General features: G+C 37.9%; 2 protein-coding genes across 2 annotated transcripts; both read left to right on the top strand.

Annotated features, from left to right (window-relative positions):
* Positions 1–2,834: 2,834 nt before the first annotated feature.
* LOC127864545 (collagen alpha-2(I) chain-like) lies at positions 2,835–3,413 on the top strand. Its single transcript, XM_052404248.1, has one exon. The coding sequence runs from the start codon at positions 2,835–2,837 to the stop codon at positions 3,411–3,413; it is 579 nt and encodes a 192-aa protein (XP_052260208.1).
* Positions 3,414–4,012: 599 nt separating this feature from the next.
* LOC127864546 (uncharacterized) lies at positions 4,013–16,310 on the top strand. Its single transcript, XM_052404264.1, has 10 exons — positions 4,013–4,303; positions 7,303–7,466; positions 8,176–8,378; positions 8,750–8,845; positions 9,166–9,280; positions 9,651–9,786; positions 13,137–13,215; positions 13,501–13,587; positions 15,316–15,458; positions 16,142–16,310. Exons 2-10 carry the CDS (start codon positions 7,364–7,366, stop codon positions 16,308–16,310), a joined length of 1,131 nt encoding a protein of 376 aa, XP_052260224.1. The 5' UTR covers positions 4,013–4,303; positions 7,303–7,363.
* The last annotated feature ends 770 nt before the right edge of the window (positions 16,311–17,080 follow it).

Raw genomic sequence — 17,080 nt, forward strand, 5'->3', positions numbered from 1 at the left:
TGATATTTGTGTCTCGTTCTGAGAAAACTGGGCATAATGCATGTGCGTAAAGTGCCGTCCTAGATTAGCCTGTGCTGTCTTCACAGGCTAATCAGGGAGACACTTTCCGCCTAAACTGGATTTTCGCTAACAAGAGACTTCATTTAAACGAAAAATGTCAAAAATGCGGAAAGTGTCGTTCCTGATTAGCCTGTGCGGACTGCATAGGCTAATCTGGGACGACACTTTACGCACATTCATTTTGCCCAGTTTTCGCAGAACACGACACATATGTTCGTTTGGAAAACAACTTTGTCCAACAAGGAATGATATTTAAATAACTTGCCATTCGTGCTCAGCGTAAAAAGATTTAATGTCACAACCAAGAATGAGTTCCCTATCGACACTTTGTCCAAAGGATACATTTGTCCTTCATGGATGGATTTTCATATAGATTTCCATAAGTGATTAGCGTAATGGTACTTTGTATAGCGCATAACTTTATCTAGCTTGAGCAGAGTTTGCAAGGTCAAGATCACAAATACAGGTTAACCCATTTATGCCTAGTGGACTCTCCCATCCTTCTAAATTGGATCAATTTATTTCCAAAATTAGGGATGTCTGGTATATTTATTTTTATTTTTAGAATATTTCTTACAGAAGTTCGTTTAAGCAAACAGTGTAGACCCTGATGAGACGCCGCATTATGGGTCTACGCTGTTTGCAATGTCCTTTTTCAGGACGCTAGGCATAAATGGGTAGATGAAAAACACAGTATTTAGAAACTGGAGGATTTATTTTGCAGTTTATACAATCATATTGATTGGCGTACATCGCCAAGTCCCTTTCAGAATGGCAAGGTCACAATTTAAAGTAAAAGAAATTAGATGATACATTTCCAATCACTGCCTGATTGTTTTTCACTGACGCTTGTATCTTTGCGACGATGGTATTACTGGTGTAATGAGCAATCAAAATAATATGTGTTTTGTTTTGTTTTAACTTAAACATTGTAAATGGTTATAATGCATGGACTTACAGGACTGACTGGTATACTAATATGACTTGTCGGAGATTGTAACCCAGTGGCTAGCTTAAAAAGAACATTAACAATGAAATACAATTAAACATTGGATAGCAAACAAAATGATTTCTTAAAACTAAAAAACTCTTATAAAGATAGTTCTGAAAATCTTAAAGAGGTGGACATTTTTATGTCGACGTACATGGTCATTTGAATTAATTGCGTATATACGAAATCATGATTCAACACAGACACTTGTTATCATAAATAAGGTACTAGTAAATATAAAAAGTTCATACCGCATCATTATAATACATATCAAAGACAGTGTATGCCACTGTGATGTATGGTCACATATATTTTTACCATATGGATGTATTTACAAAACAAATAAATGTTCAAGCAATAACATGCACATTACATATCTGTGAATAAAATTCAAACAGAACATAGTCAAAACTTATTAAGCTACTAAAACTCCTGGATAAGCAAATAATGTCACACTCAGATGAGTCAGGACTCTCAGAAAAATCACAAGCTCTTTCTGGCAAAACACGGCTTGTATCAGCTCGATCCTCTGATGATATATTTCATTAAAAATAATTTCTTCGTGTGAATCGCTGTATGTGCAGAGCAATTTGATCGTACACATTATTTTTCTCTTCTATTACTGCGGGCAGAGAATGTATTTTCGACAAACCTACAGCACACATAACTTTCCCGTTTTGAGAATATATTACAAAGGACAGTTTCGCCTCTTAATTGTATATAAAAGTACAAATAGAAGAGAGAAATAAATAAAATAGTTATTTTGACAATCTGTCATCTTTGTTAGCATCTTATACAGCGTTTCTGCCATCATCGGCATCATTTAAAATACATATGTGCCTGCTACGGCGTCATTTTTTTTCGACAGGGTCAGTTTGGACGCCTGTGACATGTTCCTGAAACAACTCAAGGGACGGATAATTGGCTTACGTATCCCTTAGGGATAAATGCGTAAGTATATAACACGAAATGCAGTCATTTATTTGAAACTTGAAATATTTTGAACAAAAATCTGTCAGTGATGTTTCGGAAACTGTCACTTTTAACTCGTTTACATTTTTTTTAAACTTGAACAACGAGTCCAGAATTACCTGGTGGCGTCCTTAGTCAATGGACAATATGTTCGTAGCAATGATTTTGGCCATACTTGCGTAATATAAATACACCGACCGAATATATAACCTACCTGTTGTTCGCGGTTGAGTCCAACTGTCTGTCATCGACGGAACAATCTGCCATCGACGTGACGCGTAATACGATGTGATACACTAAGTTATGGGACAATGGTAATCTTTCTTTCTTCTACAAAGCCAGACAGAACATTGAAACAGTTTAGATATTTACCAATACACCACGTATTGAATTAAAAAACAACATCTCACCATAAACAAAGGGGTATTATTAGCAAAAAAATGCTCATGTAGTATTCACTCAATCTTACAATACACTCACAGATTGGGGTGAGTTATCAGACATATATCCATATGATTAGTACTGAGAGTACCCTGTTTTTAAAATATCTGCATTTTATGTCAACGCCTCCGTTGCAAATTGCTTCGGCCAGTGCCGGATTAAGCACCGTGTGACCCAAAGGCATTGACACTTTTGGAGCCCATGCTCCTAGTCGGCCTAGTGCCTACTAGAAGGCCAGTGCCCAGTCAATTTCAATTGTTTAAATTAGCTTACCAGTGCCAAGGCTAGCAATACATAAAACGTGACCATGTCCTTTTAAAGGTATAGATAAAGGTGGCTAAGTAAAATAAAATTCGTTTGTCACGGTCTCATGGGGCCCCTAAAAGTCGCGGGGCCCATAGGTAGCTGTCACGGTCTCATGGGGCCCCTAAAAGTCGCGGGGCCCATAGGTAGCTGTCACGGTCTCATGGGGCCCCGAAAAGTCGCGGGGCCCATAGGTAGCTGTCACGGTCTCATGGGGCCCCTAAAAGTCGCGGGGCCCGTAGGTAGCTGTCACGGTCTCATGAGGCCCCTAAAAGTCGCGGGGCCCATAGGTAGCTGTCACGGTCTCATGGGGCCCCTAAAAGTCGCGGGGCCCGTAGGTAGCTGTCACGGTCTCATGGGGCCCCTAAAAGTCGCGGGGCCCGTAGGTAGCTGTCACGGTCTCATGGGGCCCCTAAAAGTCGCGGGGCCCATAGGTAGCTGTCACGGTCTCATGAGGCCCCTAAAAGTCGCGGGGCCCGTAGGTAGCTGTCACGGTCTCATGAGGCCCCTAAAAGTCGCGGGGCCCGTAGGTAGCTGCCTACTCTGCCTAATGGGTAATCCGGGACTGGCTTCGGCCGATAATCGGCAACCATCAAGCGGACCGTTATTTTGTGACGTTCGCGTATTCGTGATTCCACCAATATGAGCCTCGCTCTGTGAAAACGGGGTTTAATGCATGTGCGTAAAGTGTCGTCCCAGATTAGCATGTGTATCCCGCAAAGGCTCATCAGGGACGACACTTTCCGCCTAAACAGGATTTTCGCTAACGAAAGACTTTCTCTGAACGAAAAATACCATACAAGCGGAAAGTGTCTTTTTTCCTGATTAGCATGTGTGCAGTGCACAGGCTAATCTGGGACGACACTCTACGCACATGCATTAAACCGACTTTTCTCAGAGCGCGTCTCATATACTTTAAACGGAACTCCTCTTATCCCGAGCGACAAATAACTTTTTGGCTGTTATGTGCACTTGTATCGCATGACTATACATGTATCCCGGAAAAAGCTACTTTTTGGAAAAACCCTCTAATCTGCTGGTTCAAATAAACATGACCCATTTATAATCCTTTCAAAATCACACACCGTATCAACCGTTATAATTTCAAGTAAGCTATCATTGGTTGATTTAATGGACCAGCGTTGTCTGTACCGGGGTGATTAGTGGGTTTTTCTAAACTCGTGCTTTTCCGGGATAGATCTATTCACACATTCACATGATTCGCCCCATTGTTGCAAAAAGGTGCGATATGAAATGTCACATAGTACCTGTTTACACCAAAGGTGCGATTTGAGTTCACATCAACTAGAATGATAATGCACAACCTCGTGGATTTGTAAGATGTCTATTTGTAACCGATTTATATTAGCAGAAAAAAAACAGTTTTAAAGGAGTTCCTAGTAACAACAATTAGTCAAGTCGTTGTTCAAAGCGAAACGTCATTGTTATCAAAGTCGGAAAATAGAGTCTCCAATATACGGATTAAAATTAGTATTCAACACGATCTTGAGTTGGATGACGAAACATACACAAAAAGTAAGTAAATAGAATTGTATTGTGTTTTTATTCGCCTGTTCAAAAAACCGGCCGTATTATGGGAACACCCGTAGCGGGCGGTGTCCTGGAAAACGATGTCCGCTCAATATCTCAAAAAGTTTAAATCGGATCATTCTAAACTTGGAGATAATGTTTGTTGGCATAATATCTCGACCATGTTTGATAACCAGCCAGAGCGCTGAAAGAACTTAATAGAGTTATGGCCCGCATCAATGCCTATAACTGTGATTAGCCTTGGAGCAGAATTATGCCCTTAGCAAACAGCGTAGACCCAGATGAGACGCCGCATAATGCGGCGTCTCATCAGGGTCTGCGCTGTTTGCTTAAAGGCCACTTTTTGTACTAAGAAAAGTCCGGTTAAACTTGCGTTCTGAGTAAAATTCAGGTTAAAGTTAAAGTAAAATAGGTTCGTTTTTCTGTCACAACTAAAGTTATCCATTTGAAACTTCACACACGTCTTTTGGATCATCATGCGATACCAACAACCATCGGCCATATCTCTGACCTGAAATTTAGCAGAATTATGCCGCTTATTGTAGAAATTTAAGGAATACGTGTGCATGCAACGAAATATATCTCCAGCTAACATGAAAACCTTGCATGTGGTTGCATTTTAAGCCATTAAGTTCCATGTCATTGTTGCTAAAATAGATAAAACGTCAGTTAGAATTTAGTTATTATGCTAACATTTTGTCTAGGTAGGTAACATGCTAATATAGCATAGGATTGTATTTAAGACCGGGGGGTGTCAAGAATACTATTACTAAAAATAGAAGAAGTCTCCGTACAATATCTTTAGTTTGATTAGTGTATGTGGCTGTAATTTCGTGTGTAGGTAACTGACATTCAGACCTTGGGTGGGATCGTATTTGGAGCCAGAGGTATCAAGATTACTGTGCCGAACAAACAACGACAACACAGTTTCCTCTCAATAACTGAGATTCGATTGATATATTGATGTGTAATTTTGTTTTAAGTAGCTCAAATACAGACCATGAGTGTGATCACTGAAGGGTCCATTTGGGTCAAGTTCATTATTGGGTCCAGATTACTGTTACCAAAGCTAAACATAGTTTCCGCTAAATAACTTCGAGTTTGGATGGAGGTATTGCGCTGACATTGTGTGTATATGCAGACTATGCATGCAAAGTAAATTAAATATAAATGAGATTGCACGATTTTGTCAAATATTTATGAATTTATATAAAATGTGCAATAAACTTATTATACATAATATAAATTTAAAAAAAGGGTAAGAAGAACATGTGTCGAAACATGCGAAATAAGCCAGATATTTAATTCTTAAATCGAAAATATCCGTTCAGTCAAATTCGCCAGCATGTATATTATGCGTTCATACGACACAAAGACACAATTTTGTTTCCTAACGATACCTGTCATAAGACACGCGAACACTGACTCCGATCCTAATAAAACGACGAATGCTTCGGTTATTGTAGGAAAATATGTACGAAATATCTTCGTCACAATCGACTCGGGGCGCTTATTTGTCTTTGCTGCATTTTATAAAATTCGTCTTCAATGTACACTTTTTCTTGCCTATTTTGTGTTATTGTAACATATTTTTTATCAATATATTACAATTTAATACATATAAAAATCGTACAAGCTCCCTTTAAATAAAAGTAAATTAAAAGTTTAAATTTGAAATATTAGTATATTGGCTTGGTCACTTAACTTTTTATGCGCCCTTTAAAAAAAGGGGGGTATATTGTTTTTGGCCTGTCTGTCTGTCTGCCTGCCTACCTGCCTGCCTGCCTGCCTGCCTGCCTGCCTGCCTGTCTGTCTTCTGTCTGTCTGTCTGTCTGTCTGTCTGTCTGTCTGTCTGTCTGTCTGTCTGTCTGTCTGTCTGTCTGTCTGTCTGTCTGTCTGTCTGTCTGTCTGTCTGTCTGTCTGTCTGTCTGTCTGTCTGTCTGTCTGTCTGTCGTGTCTGTCTGTGTGTCTGTCTGTCTGTCTGTCTTAATTAAAGTTTTATCATAACTTTGGCAATATTAAAGTTTTGTCATAACTTTTGCAATATTTAAGTTTTGTCATAACTTTTGCAATATTTAAGTTTTGTCATAACTTTTGCAATATTTAAGTTTTGTCATAACTTTTGCAATATTTAAGTTTTTTCATAACTTTTGCAATATTTAAGTTTTTCATAACTTTTGCAATATTTAAGTTTTGTCATAACTTTTGCAATATTGAAGATAGCAACTTCATATTTGGCTTGCATGTGTTCAAGGTCAAAGGTAAAAAAAGAGTTAAATGCATGTGTATCTCACGGAGCTGCACATTTTGAGTGGTGAAAGGTCAAGGTCATCCTTCAAGGTCAAAGGTCTTTTTTTTCAAAGCGGCACAGTAGAGGGCATTGTGTTTCTAACAAACACATCTCTTGTTTAATATAAGTTATACTACTTAATAACTACACAAATATTCATATTTGTCTTTGCGGTCATTAAGTATACGTTATACATGTACATTAAAAAACCGAAAATATACAATATAGTATCAAAACGGAAGGACAATCGAGTGCGTTGTTTTGGGACAGCTCTTTGTTTATGGATTAATTAACCTATTTATGCCCAGTGGACTCTCCCATCCATCTAAATTGGATCAATTTATTTCCAAAAGTAGGGGTGTCTGGTATATTTATTTCTATATTCAGAATATTTCTTACAGAAATTTCTTAAAGCAAACAGCGCAGACCCAGATGAGACGCCGCATTATGCGGCGTCTCATCTGGGTCTACGCTGTTTGCAATGTCCTTTTTTCAGGACGCTAGGCATGAATGGGTTAATACAAATGCACGTACATTATAAACCACCAATAACATAACACTGATCCCGGAGCAATGATATGAAAAAATGAGAAATACATTGTTTAGAAATAGCGCGCAAAACCGCGCCATACTTTATCCGCACCGATGGAAGTGTCGGTAACTTGAGAAAAGAAATTGTCGATTTTTTTTTCAGATATTGAAAGCAGATTGTTAGATGAATTAACTACGAGAGGCTAGTTGGTTACACCGACACCATGACTAAATTATTGCTCGCTGTTTGTATCGTCTTGATCGCTGCGTCTTTGCTGCAGACGACAGATGCTCGTCCCCATAGGGAAAAAAGAAACAAGGATCCAGGTATACACATTTTGTGACTTATTGAAGGATATCTTAATTTTAAATATTCTGATTTTAGCACACTGACATTATTATGATATTTAGGAAACGTTAAGTAGCGAGTAAAGTAGCAACATTTTTTTAATTATCTTTTTAAATGCTATTAGGCAAGAACCAAACCCGTTTTTGCATGTTATTCCAATTTTGTTTTAATACACGAAGAAGTATATATTTACTTTCTGAATGAATAATGTATGCATAGGTTACATACCGCAGCCAGAAGCATATGCTTATAGTTCTGTATATGTTTGCAATTTGAAAGCTAGTATCATCGTTTTCTTTTTTTATGAGGATAGCATTTGTCTTACCATTTGGACAAAGCATTAACCCATTTATGCCTAGTGGACTCTCCCATCCTTCTAAATTGGATCAAGTTATTTCCAAAATTAGGGATGTCTGGTATATTTCTTTCTATTTTTAGAATATTTTTTACAGAAATTCCTTAAAGCAAACAGCGCAGATCCAGATGAGACGCCGCGCGTCTCATCTGGGTCTACGCTGTGTTCAATGTCCTTTTTTAAGGACGCTAGGCATAAATGGGTTAAATAAGGCATCCTTTTATTTTTTTTCAAAATTCACAAAATAAGGTGATGCAATAGATTAAATCATTTTCGATAACGGAATTATGAGCAGAATCATTTACGTCTTCTTTTACCTCAACTTTGTCAAGGTGAAGAAAAACCCTTTTCCTTTCAATCGCGTGAACGAAAGGAATTTCGTAACAACATACTACCCGAAACACTGCTGTACGAAATTGAAATAGAAGGATTTCCAGTGTTCGAGCTGGACCTCGTGTTGAGCTACAAGATGAATGTACCGGAAAGTGTCATTGGAAACTTAGCAAGGGATTCCTGCAAAGGAAGTCATAAACGGGTGAGTTTAATGCACGTGCGTAAAGTGTCATCCTAGATTAGCCTGTGCGTTCCGGTGGATTTTTGCTGTGAAGATACTGTCTTTAAACGAAACATATCATAAAAGCGGTAAGTGTCGTCCCTGATTAGCCTGTGCGGACTGCACAGGTTAATCTGGGACGACACTTAACGCACATGCATTACATACTTTTCAAAGAGTTTTATCAGTTTTACATAAATATTAAACGTAACGTTGTTTAATTATTATAAGTATATTACCTTCTTCGGCTAGAAACTGTAATTCAATAATTAAAACACTCAATTTAACATAAATGTGTCACTAGAATAGTTCGCACCATCCGAAGCAATTATAAAATGCACATCTGTTTGCAGGAAAAGACGGTCGGCATATATACAGATCTAAACGGACACGGATCTTTCGCATGTGAAGCGAGTACAGGAAATGATTGGCAGTTGAACTGCGATATCGTAAGTCCACTTTGTGAGGATTTACGATGGAATAATTCTAAATATATTTCACTCTGTTTCTCTGGTGTTGAGCGTAATTCATAAAGGTATTCATACCTTTTTTCAAACATGAGCTCATATTTCGTATATTAAAAAGTGAGTCAATTTATTTTTCGACTTACATTTTTGTTTTGTTGATATAAATGGACAATTTTGAGGGTTTTTGGAGGGAGAAGCAGCTGGGTAAGGGCAGAAGTGGGTGGGGGTAGTAGCCAATGCCGAATGTCTGTGATTAAAATGACCTGTTTATGACGAAATGGCGGCAAATCGTCTATTTTCAGAGCGGGCTTTTCCATTTCAATGGTACGTCCTGCTACATCGGAGGTGAAGTAGACGAAGCCGTGTGCTTCGACGATACCACGGAAGGACACCTGGAATGCCGTTACCCACCTGATGGTACTATACATAATATAAGCCTCGTTCTGGGAAAACTGGGCTTAATGCATATTCGTAAAGTGTCGTCCCAGATAAGCTTGTACAGTTTGCACAGGCTAATCAATAACCACACTTTACACGGATTAGCCTCAAAGTCTTTTAAACGATACCTAAGTTATGGCATTGGAATAGTTTATGACACATGTTTAACTTAAGTAGATTAAGTTTGAGATTATTGAACTAAGAAACACCTGTTTGCTCACACTCACACATCATATAACGATTGAATCCTGGTTGTAGAATGTAACAAACAGTCGAAAATAGTTATAGCAAAATTACAGCCTTTGAGTATTTGCTTTGTCAACATCTGTTACGTACTGTTTTGTTATAGTTGTGAGACCGAATAGTTCCGTTGATATGAATCAAACAGCAGATTTACTGGGTCGTGACCGTCGCTCCATTCACCCTTCCCCGGGGTTCAAGGTCGTTGAAGTCGCATTTGCACTGGACGCTGCATTCATGAAACAGTACGTAAATTGGCACATGATACCTATTGATAGGGCATATGTCCTTATGAGTGGCACATGATACCTATTGATAGGGCATAGGTCCTTATGAGTGGCACATGATACCTATTGATAGGGCATAGGTCCTTATGAGTGGCACATGATACCTATTGATAGGGCATAGGTCCTTATGAGTGGCACATGATACCTATTGATAGGGCATAGGTCCTTATGAGTGGCACATGATACCAATTGATAAGGCATAGGTCCTTATGAGTGGCACATGATACCTATTGATAGGGCATAGGTCCTTATGAGTGGCACATGATACCTATCGATAGGGCATAGGTCCTTATGAGTGGCACATGATACCTATTGATAGGGCATAGGTCCTTATGAGTGGCACATGATACCTATTTATAGGGCATAGGTCCTTATGAGTGGCACATGATACCTATCGATAGGGCATAGGTCCTTATGAGTGGAACATGATACCTATTGATAGGGCATAGGTCCTTATGAGTGGAACATGATACCTATTGATAGGGCATAGGTCCTTATGAGTGGCACATGATACCTATTGATAGGACATAGGTCCTTATGAGTGACACATGATACCAATTGATAGGGCATAGGTCCTTATGAGTGGCACATGATACCTATTGATAAGGCATAGGTCCTTATGAGTGGAACATGATACCTATTGATAGGGCATAGGTCCTTATGAGTGGCACATGATACCTATTGATAGGGCATAGGTCCTTATGAGTGACACATGATACCTATTGATAGGGCATAGGTCCTTATGAGTGGCACATGAAACCTATTGATAGGGCATAGGTCCTTATGAGTGGCACATGATACCTATTGATAGGGCATAGGTCCTTATGAGTGGCACATGATACCAATTGATAGGGCATAGGTCCTTATGAGTGGCACATGATACCTATCGATAGGGCATAGGTCCTTATGAGTGGCACATGATACCTATTGATAGGGCATAGGTCCTTATGAGTGGCACATGATACCTATTGATAGGACATAGGTCTTTATGAGTGGAACATGATACCTATTGATAGGGCATAGGTCCTTATGAGTGGCACATGATACCTATTGATAGGGCATAGGTCTTTATGAGTGGCACATGATACCTATCGATAGGGCATAGGTCCTTATGAGTGGCACATAATACCTATCGATAGGGCATATGTCCTTATGAGTGGCACATGATACCTATTGATAGGGCATAGGTCCTTATGAGTGGCACATGATACCAATTGATAGGGCATAGGTCCTTATGAGTGGAACATGATACCTATTGATAGGGCATAGGTCCTTATGAGTGGCACATGATACCTATTGATAGGGCATAGGTCCTTATGAGTGACACATGATACCTATTGATAGGGCATAGGTCCTTATGAGTGGCACATGATACCTATTGATAGGGCATAGGTCCTTATGAGTGGCACATGATACCTATTGATAGGGCATAGGTCCTTATGAGTGGCACATGATACCTATTGATAGGGCATATGTCCTTATGAGTGGCACATGATACCTATTGATAGGGCATAGGTCCTTATGAGTGGCACATGATACCTATTGATAGGGCATAGGTCCTTATGAGTGGCACATGATACCTATTGATAGGGCATAGGTCTTTATGAGTGGCACATGATACCTATTGATAGGGCATAGGTCCTTATGAGTGGAACATGATACCTATTGATAGGGCATAGGTCCTTATGAGTGGAACATGATACCTATTGATAGGGCATAGGTCCTTATGAGTGGCACATGATACCTATTGATAGGGCATAGGTCCTTATGAGTGGAACATGATACCTATTGATAGGGCATAGGTCCTTTTGAGTGGAACATGATACCTATTGATAAGGCATAGGTCCTTATGAGTGGCACATGATACCTATTGATAGGGCATAGGTCTTTATGAGTGGAACATGATAGCTATTTATAGGGCATAGGTCCTTATGAGTGGCACATGATACCTATTGATAGGGCATAGGTCCTTATGAGGCAATTTTCATTTAACAACAAATGAGCCTTCCTCTGTACAAAGAGGGTGTAATGCATGTGCGTAAAGTGTCGTCTCACATTAGCCTGTGCAGTTTGCACAGGCTTATCAGCCACGGCACCTCTTGCCTAAACTGTTTTTTGTCCAGAAGAGACTGCCTTAAAGTGAGTATGCAACGTTTTTATATGTGTTAAATTGTAATATATTGATAAAAATATGTTACAATAACAACAAATAGACAAGAAAAATTATACATTAAAGACGAATTTCATAAAAAGCAGCAAAGGCAAGTTACTCGTATTTGTTAGGAAACTAAATTGTGTCTTTGTGTCGTATGAACGAATCTGCACTAAAACTAAATTTAGATTCACATCGTTCATGCATGATATACATGCTGGCAAATTCGGCTGTACAGCCTTTTCGATTTCAGATTTAAATGTCTGGCTTATGCCGCATTTTTCGACACATGTTCTTCTTAACTTTTATTTTATTTTATATTGAAATATATGTATAATCAGTTTTTTGTACACATTTTATATGAATTCATAAATATTTGACAAAATCGTGCATACTCTATTTGAAACGGAAAATGCTATAAAAGCGGAATGCGACGTCCCTGATCAGCCTGTGCGGACTGCACAGGCTAATCTGGAACGACAATTTACGCACATGCATTAAAACCCTTTTTTCAGAGCGGGGCTCATATTAATCTGCCCCTTGCATTTGTAGCACTCACTTTTAATGAGGTAATCGCAGTGACGCCATTATGAACATACCCGCGATAAAATTTAAAGACGCTACTGGAATAACTAAAGAGGTCTGTCTGTTTGACTATTGTCTGTGTGACTGTTTGTCTCAGTGTCTGTTTGACCATTTGTTTGTCTGTCTGTTTGTTTGTTTGTTTTTCTGTTTGTCGGTCAGACTGTCTGTTTGTCTATCTATCTGACTGCGATTCTCTACTAACTATGTTCAATTAACCCATTTATGCCCAGTGGACTCTCCCATCCTTCTAAATTGGATCAATTTATTTCCAAAATTAGGGATGTTTAGTATATTTATTTCTATATTTAGAATAATACTTACTGAAATTTCTTTAAGCAAACAGCGCAAACCCAGATGAGACGCCGCATCATGCGGCGTCTCATCTGGGTCTACGCTGTTTGCAATGTCCTTTTTTCAGGACGCTAGGCATGAATAGGTTAATTCCCATCTGGTTCACACTGGTCATGACTCGGGGTACATATTTTTATTGTCTCAATTTTCTACATATTACTACATGCAGTGTCGTTTTTTTTTCGTCTCGATGTTACAAGTTCTTATTTACAATCGTCAGGTTTTACGATCGCCATCGAGGCAATACTGCGGCTGCCGAAAAGGAAGCTGATCTGTTCGTGGTACTTTTTGTAAACGAGGTAGACACTAGGATATTACTGATAAAACTGAATTTTATAAACATTTGATAGTTTTATTAAAATTGGAAATGTTAGAAAATCCCATATAATTGCATACACAATATTTTTCATTCCTTGATTCGCTTATTAAATATGAATGCATCTCAATTGGTAGACTTTTAATTTGATCTTATGTTAGCTTCATAATCATCCACGGGAGATCATATTTGTGACTTACATCTGTTGTCATGTTGTATATATAATACATATACTACACGGTGTATGTATGAATATTAAATATTTTAGATGAACGTTTTCTACGCGTCTGTCAAAGAGGTTTCTGACGGTCAACTTGACCTATACGTTTATCCTGCGGCTATCGTCTACCCAGGCGTAAGTTTTGCTCGAGATAATCAAAACAACTCCTTCTTATCAAAAAATGTCTAACTATCTAATCATTACATACAGAGTTTAGAATGAAGAAACAGTTTTTACCAAATACTGCATTGATATGTGTAATGTCTTATAACAGAGTCCCAACTTGTCTCAAAATACGACAGTGTAACGGTTTGGATAACATAGGTCTGTGCAGGATGTTTCGATTTGTTATAGTACCAGGGTGCAGGATTAACGGGGTTTTCAGGAGTTTACACACGGACTGGACAGAATGTAAACACATCGATAAGGACTTTATTTTTGCAAATATCTCAAGTGATTGAAAAACATTTTCAAATATTTATAGTGAATACAAGACAGTTTTGCTTGCAGTTTGTGCCGATATCTTTAGATTTAAGAATAAATATTTAAAAACGTCTGAAATTGGTGACAATGTTGACAGGTAGAGAAAATAAACGTGAACATGAATGCTGTCCACATCGAATTTCTGCCAAGAACACAGGCTAATTAAATAAAGTATTTCTGACGTATTTCATATTGCCACAAGCAACTTAAAAACTGTCTTTTATGCACAAATTGAAATTCCAAATTTTAATTGTTTAAGAGGGTTATTTGAAGAAAAACAACAATTACCGATGTGTTTGTTTACATCCATAAACGTTCAATTGTGAACCCCACAACGTCACGTGATCATGCACCCTGAGTACTGATGGTACATTCAATAACGTTGCTTACAAGAAACATGCAAATGCCATGAAACCAGGTCTTCACAGTTTTAAAAAAGAATCTTAAGTTAATTAAAATAATTGTGCAAGTCTCAAGTTAGATGTGCTCTGGTATCATAAATTTAACAAGATATAAAATGCACTTTTTATTTAATTTCCCGCAAAGATATCTATTCATACGACACATGCACACTTAATTGGTAAATGGACAGTTGTTTAATATATTGTACCACAAAAAATAAAAATAAGTATTTTGTATCGTGTTAAATCTATGTTAAATTTTGGCAATTGCTATAATGAAGTCTGATTGTTTATATGTTAACTTTATTTTACGAAATATATTACGAAATTTTCTTTGATTTTGAATGTTTAAGAGGCTTTAGGCAAGTTTGGAGTTGATATGATTAAATGTATTTTAGTTACAGAGGGAAGAAAAGGATCATTTTGTCAGTTTTTTTTAATTCAAGGGCAATACTTACGAAGTTCTTCATGCGATTTGGCTGAGTATCGAACTTGGCCGAGATTTTATTCCCACAAACGTTATCACCAACTTTTATGATGATCCGATTTTAACTTTTTGCAATATTGAGCAGTCATCGTTTTGTTAGACGCCGCAAACCCGCCTGCCCGCCCGCAGCAGGCGTTGCAATAATACGCCCCTTTTTTTTTAACGGGCTTATACAAAGATGATCTATCACCAATTACGAATAGCTTGCTAAAATCTTTAGCAAATCTTTGAATGGTTGACTTGTCCTTAAGTACCGAGTAGTATTTATACATTGTGTATAAAAAATTATGTTACTTGGTTGAATGGATTCGGTAATACAAAGTAGTCGGGTGACGTATAAGGGAAAGGCAAGTTATTCCCTATGCTATTTCTGCCAGATTTTTTCTAGCGAGCGTCTGCCTAAAAACTTGGTGGTCGAGGGTTCGATCCCCATGTAGGTTGATGATTTTTCAGCAGGGTTATAATACTATAATCTTCATAATTGAATTTCAGTACGGGTATGATTTCCGCTGGGCTTCGAACTACAATGACGGTGGTCGTCTACAAAGTAGTACAGCCTCCGACGAAGAGCTAAGATTGTTCTTCAACAGTGAATTTACAACCAACCATCATGACTTTGCCATGGCTCTAACGGGGTACGTGTTTTACTTATATATTTCCATTATATTATTGTTTTCATTTGACCTGTATATTTCTCTTAGAAAAAAAGACCTGTTGTTGTATTATGTTTTATTATATGCTTTTTAGTGAAATACTAGTATATACTGTTTTGTTGGCATATATTCTATATGTTAAAATAGTTAAGTTGAATATATTCTTCATTTTCACTCAATGAAAAATATAACATAAAGGGAACTACTTTGTATTGGCCGATTATTTATGTGCATTATCAAATGTAAGTAAAAGAACATTAAGATATGTCAACAATCATCTATTTCTTGAAGAAAACACACACAAAAATAAAAATCAATTACAAATATGAAAATCTTCTATGAATGTTTAACATGAAATCGAACAGCGAAACATTGAAGTTATACTGGATGTCCGGTTAGCGCCGTGGTTGGCACACGCGCTTTTCACTTATGTGACTCGATCTCAATACCCGTGCCCGGCAGCATGCTTTTTGGTTAGAGGTCACCATACTGGACTAGTGGGGTTTTCTCTGGGTACTCCGGTCCCCCCCCCCCTCCACAAAGCACAAGACCACGCCGAATATTTAATATTTCAGTTAAGACAAAAAGTCGGAAATTGCAGCTTCAATTAAGATATTCGTCCCATGAAAAGCAGTTTAACTTCATAATCAAATTGAATATTGTAGGTTGGATCTCATTGACCAGGACGGAAGCGATGGGTTGCTAGGTTACGCCTTCCTCGGTTCGGTTTGTGTAGACAGCAGTAACACACTGAGTAAATACAAGTACGCTATCAACGAGTTCACAATCAGCAACGTGGCCTGGGTGGCTTCACATGAACTGGGACACGCGTAAGTGTAAACATATGAGCCGCGCAATAAGAAAACTGGGCTTAATTCTGATGCTTAAAGTGTCGTCCCAGATTAGCCTGTGCAGTCCGCACAGGCTAATCAGGGACAACACTTTCCGATTAGTCTTAATTTTCATTAAGAAGACACTTCCTTGAAACGAAAAAAAAACATAAAAGCGGAAAGTGTCGTTTCTGATTAGCCTGTGCGAACTGCACAGGCTTATCTGGGACGACACTTTACGCACATGCATTGAGCCTAGTTTTCTCAGAACAAGACTCATATATTCTTTAACATCCTGTCGAACAATAAAAGATTCGTTAATCATTTTATTCCAGAAATGTAATGCTAAAGTAGTAGTTTTGTTCATATTGGTGATATAGGTACATAAAAGTGAGTATGTACGATTTTTATATGTGTTAAATTATAATATATTGATATAAATATGTTACATTAACACAATATAGACAAGAAAAATTATACATTGAAGACTTATTGCATAAAATGCAGCAACGGCAAGTTAGCGCTGGTTAAAGCAGATGCCGACACGTTTACTCGTATTCGTTAGGAAACAAAATTGTCTCTTTGTGTCGTATGAACGAATCTGCACTAAAACTAAATTTAGATTCACATCGTACATGCATGATATACATACTGAACAAAATAAAATAAAAAAATAAATAATGTTTAATTAGAATCCTGAACTTATGCATTTTAAACCAGTTAAATAATATTGTTATTAATAATTCACCCAATACCGGAATGACTTCCCTTTTT

Source organism: Dreissena polymorpha, chromosome 1, assembly GCF_020536995.1.
Source record: "Dreissena polymorpha isolate Duluth1 chromosome 1, UMN_Dpol_1.0, whole genome shotgun sequence".
In the NCBI taxonomy this organism is placed as follows: Eukaryota; Metazoa; Mollusca; class Bivalvia; order Myida; family Dreissenidae; genus Dreissena; species Dreissena polymorpha.

Coding starts and splice junctions, on each gene's coding strand:
- LOC127864545 (XM_052404248.1), top strand. CDS start 2,835: ATGGGGCCCCTAAAAGTCGCGGGGCCCATAGGTAGCTGTCACGGTCTC.
- LOC127864546 (XM_052404264.1), top strand. CDS start 7,364: ATGACTAAATTATTGCTCGCTGTTTGTATCGTCTTGATCGCTGCGTCT. Junction 8,379..8,749: donor GCAAAGGAAGTCATAAACGG/GTGAGTTTAATG, acceptor ATCTGTTTGCAG/GAAAAGACGGTCGGCATATA. Junction 15,459..16,141: donor TTTGCCATGGCTCTAACGGG/GTACGTGTTTTA, acceptor TGAATATTGTAG/GTTGGATCTCATTGACCAGG.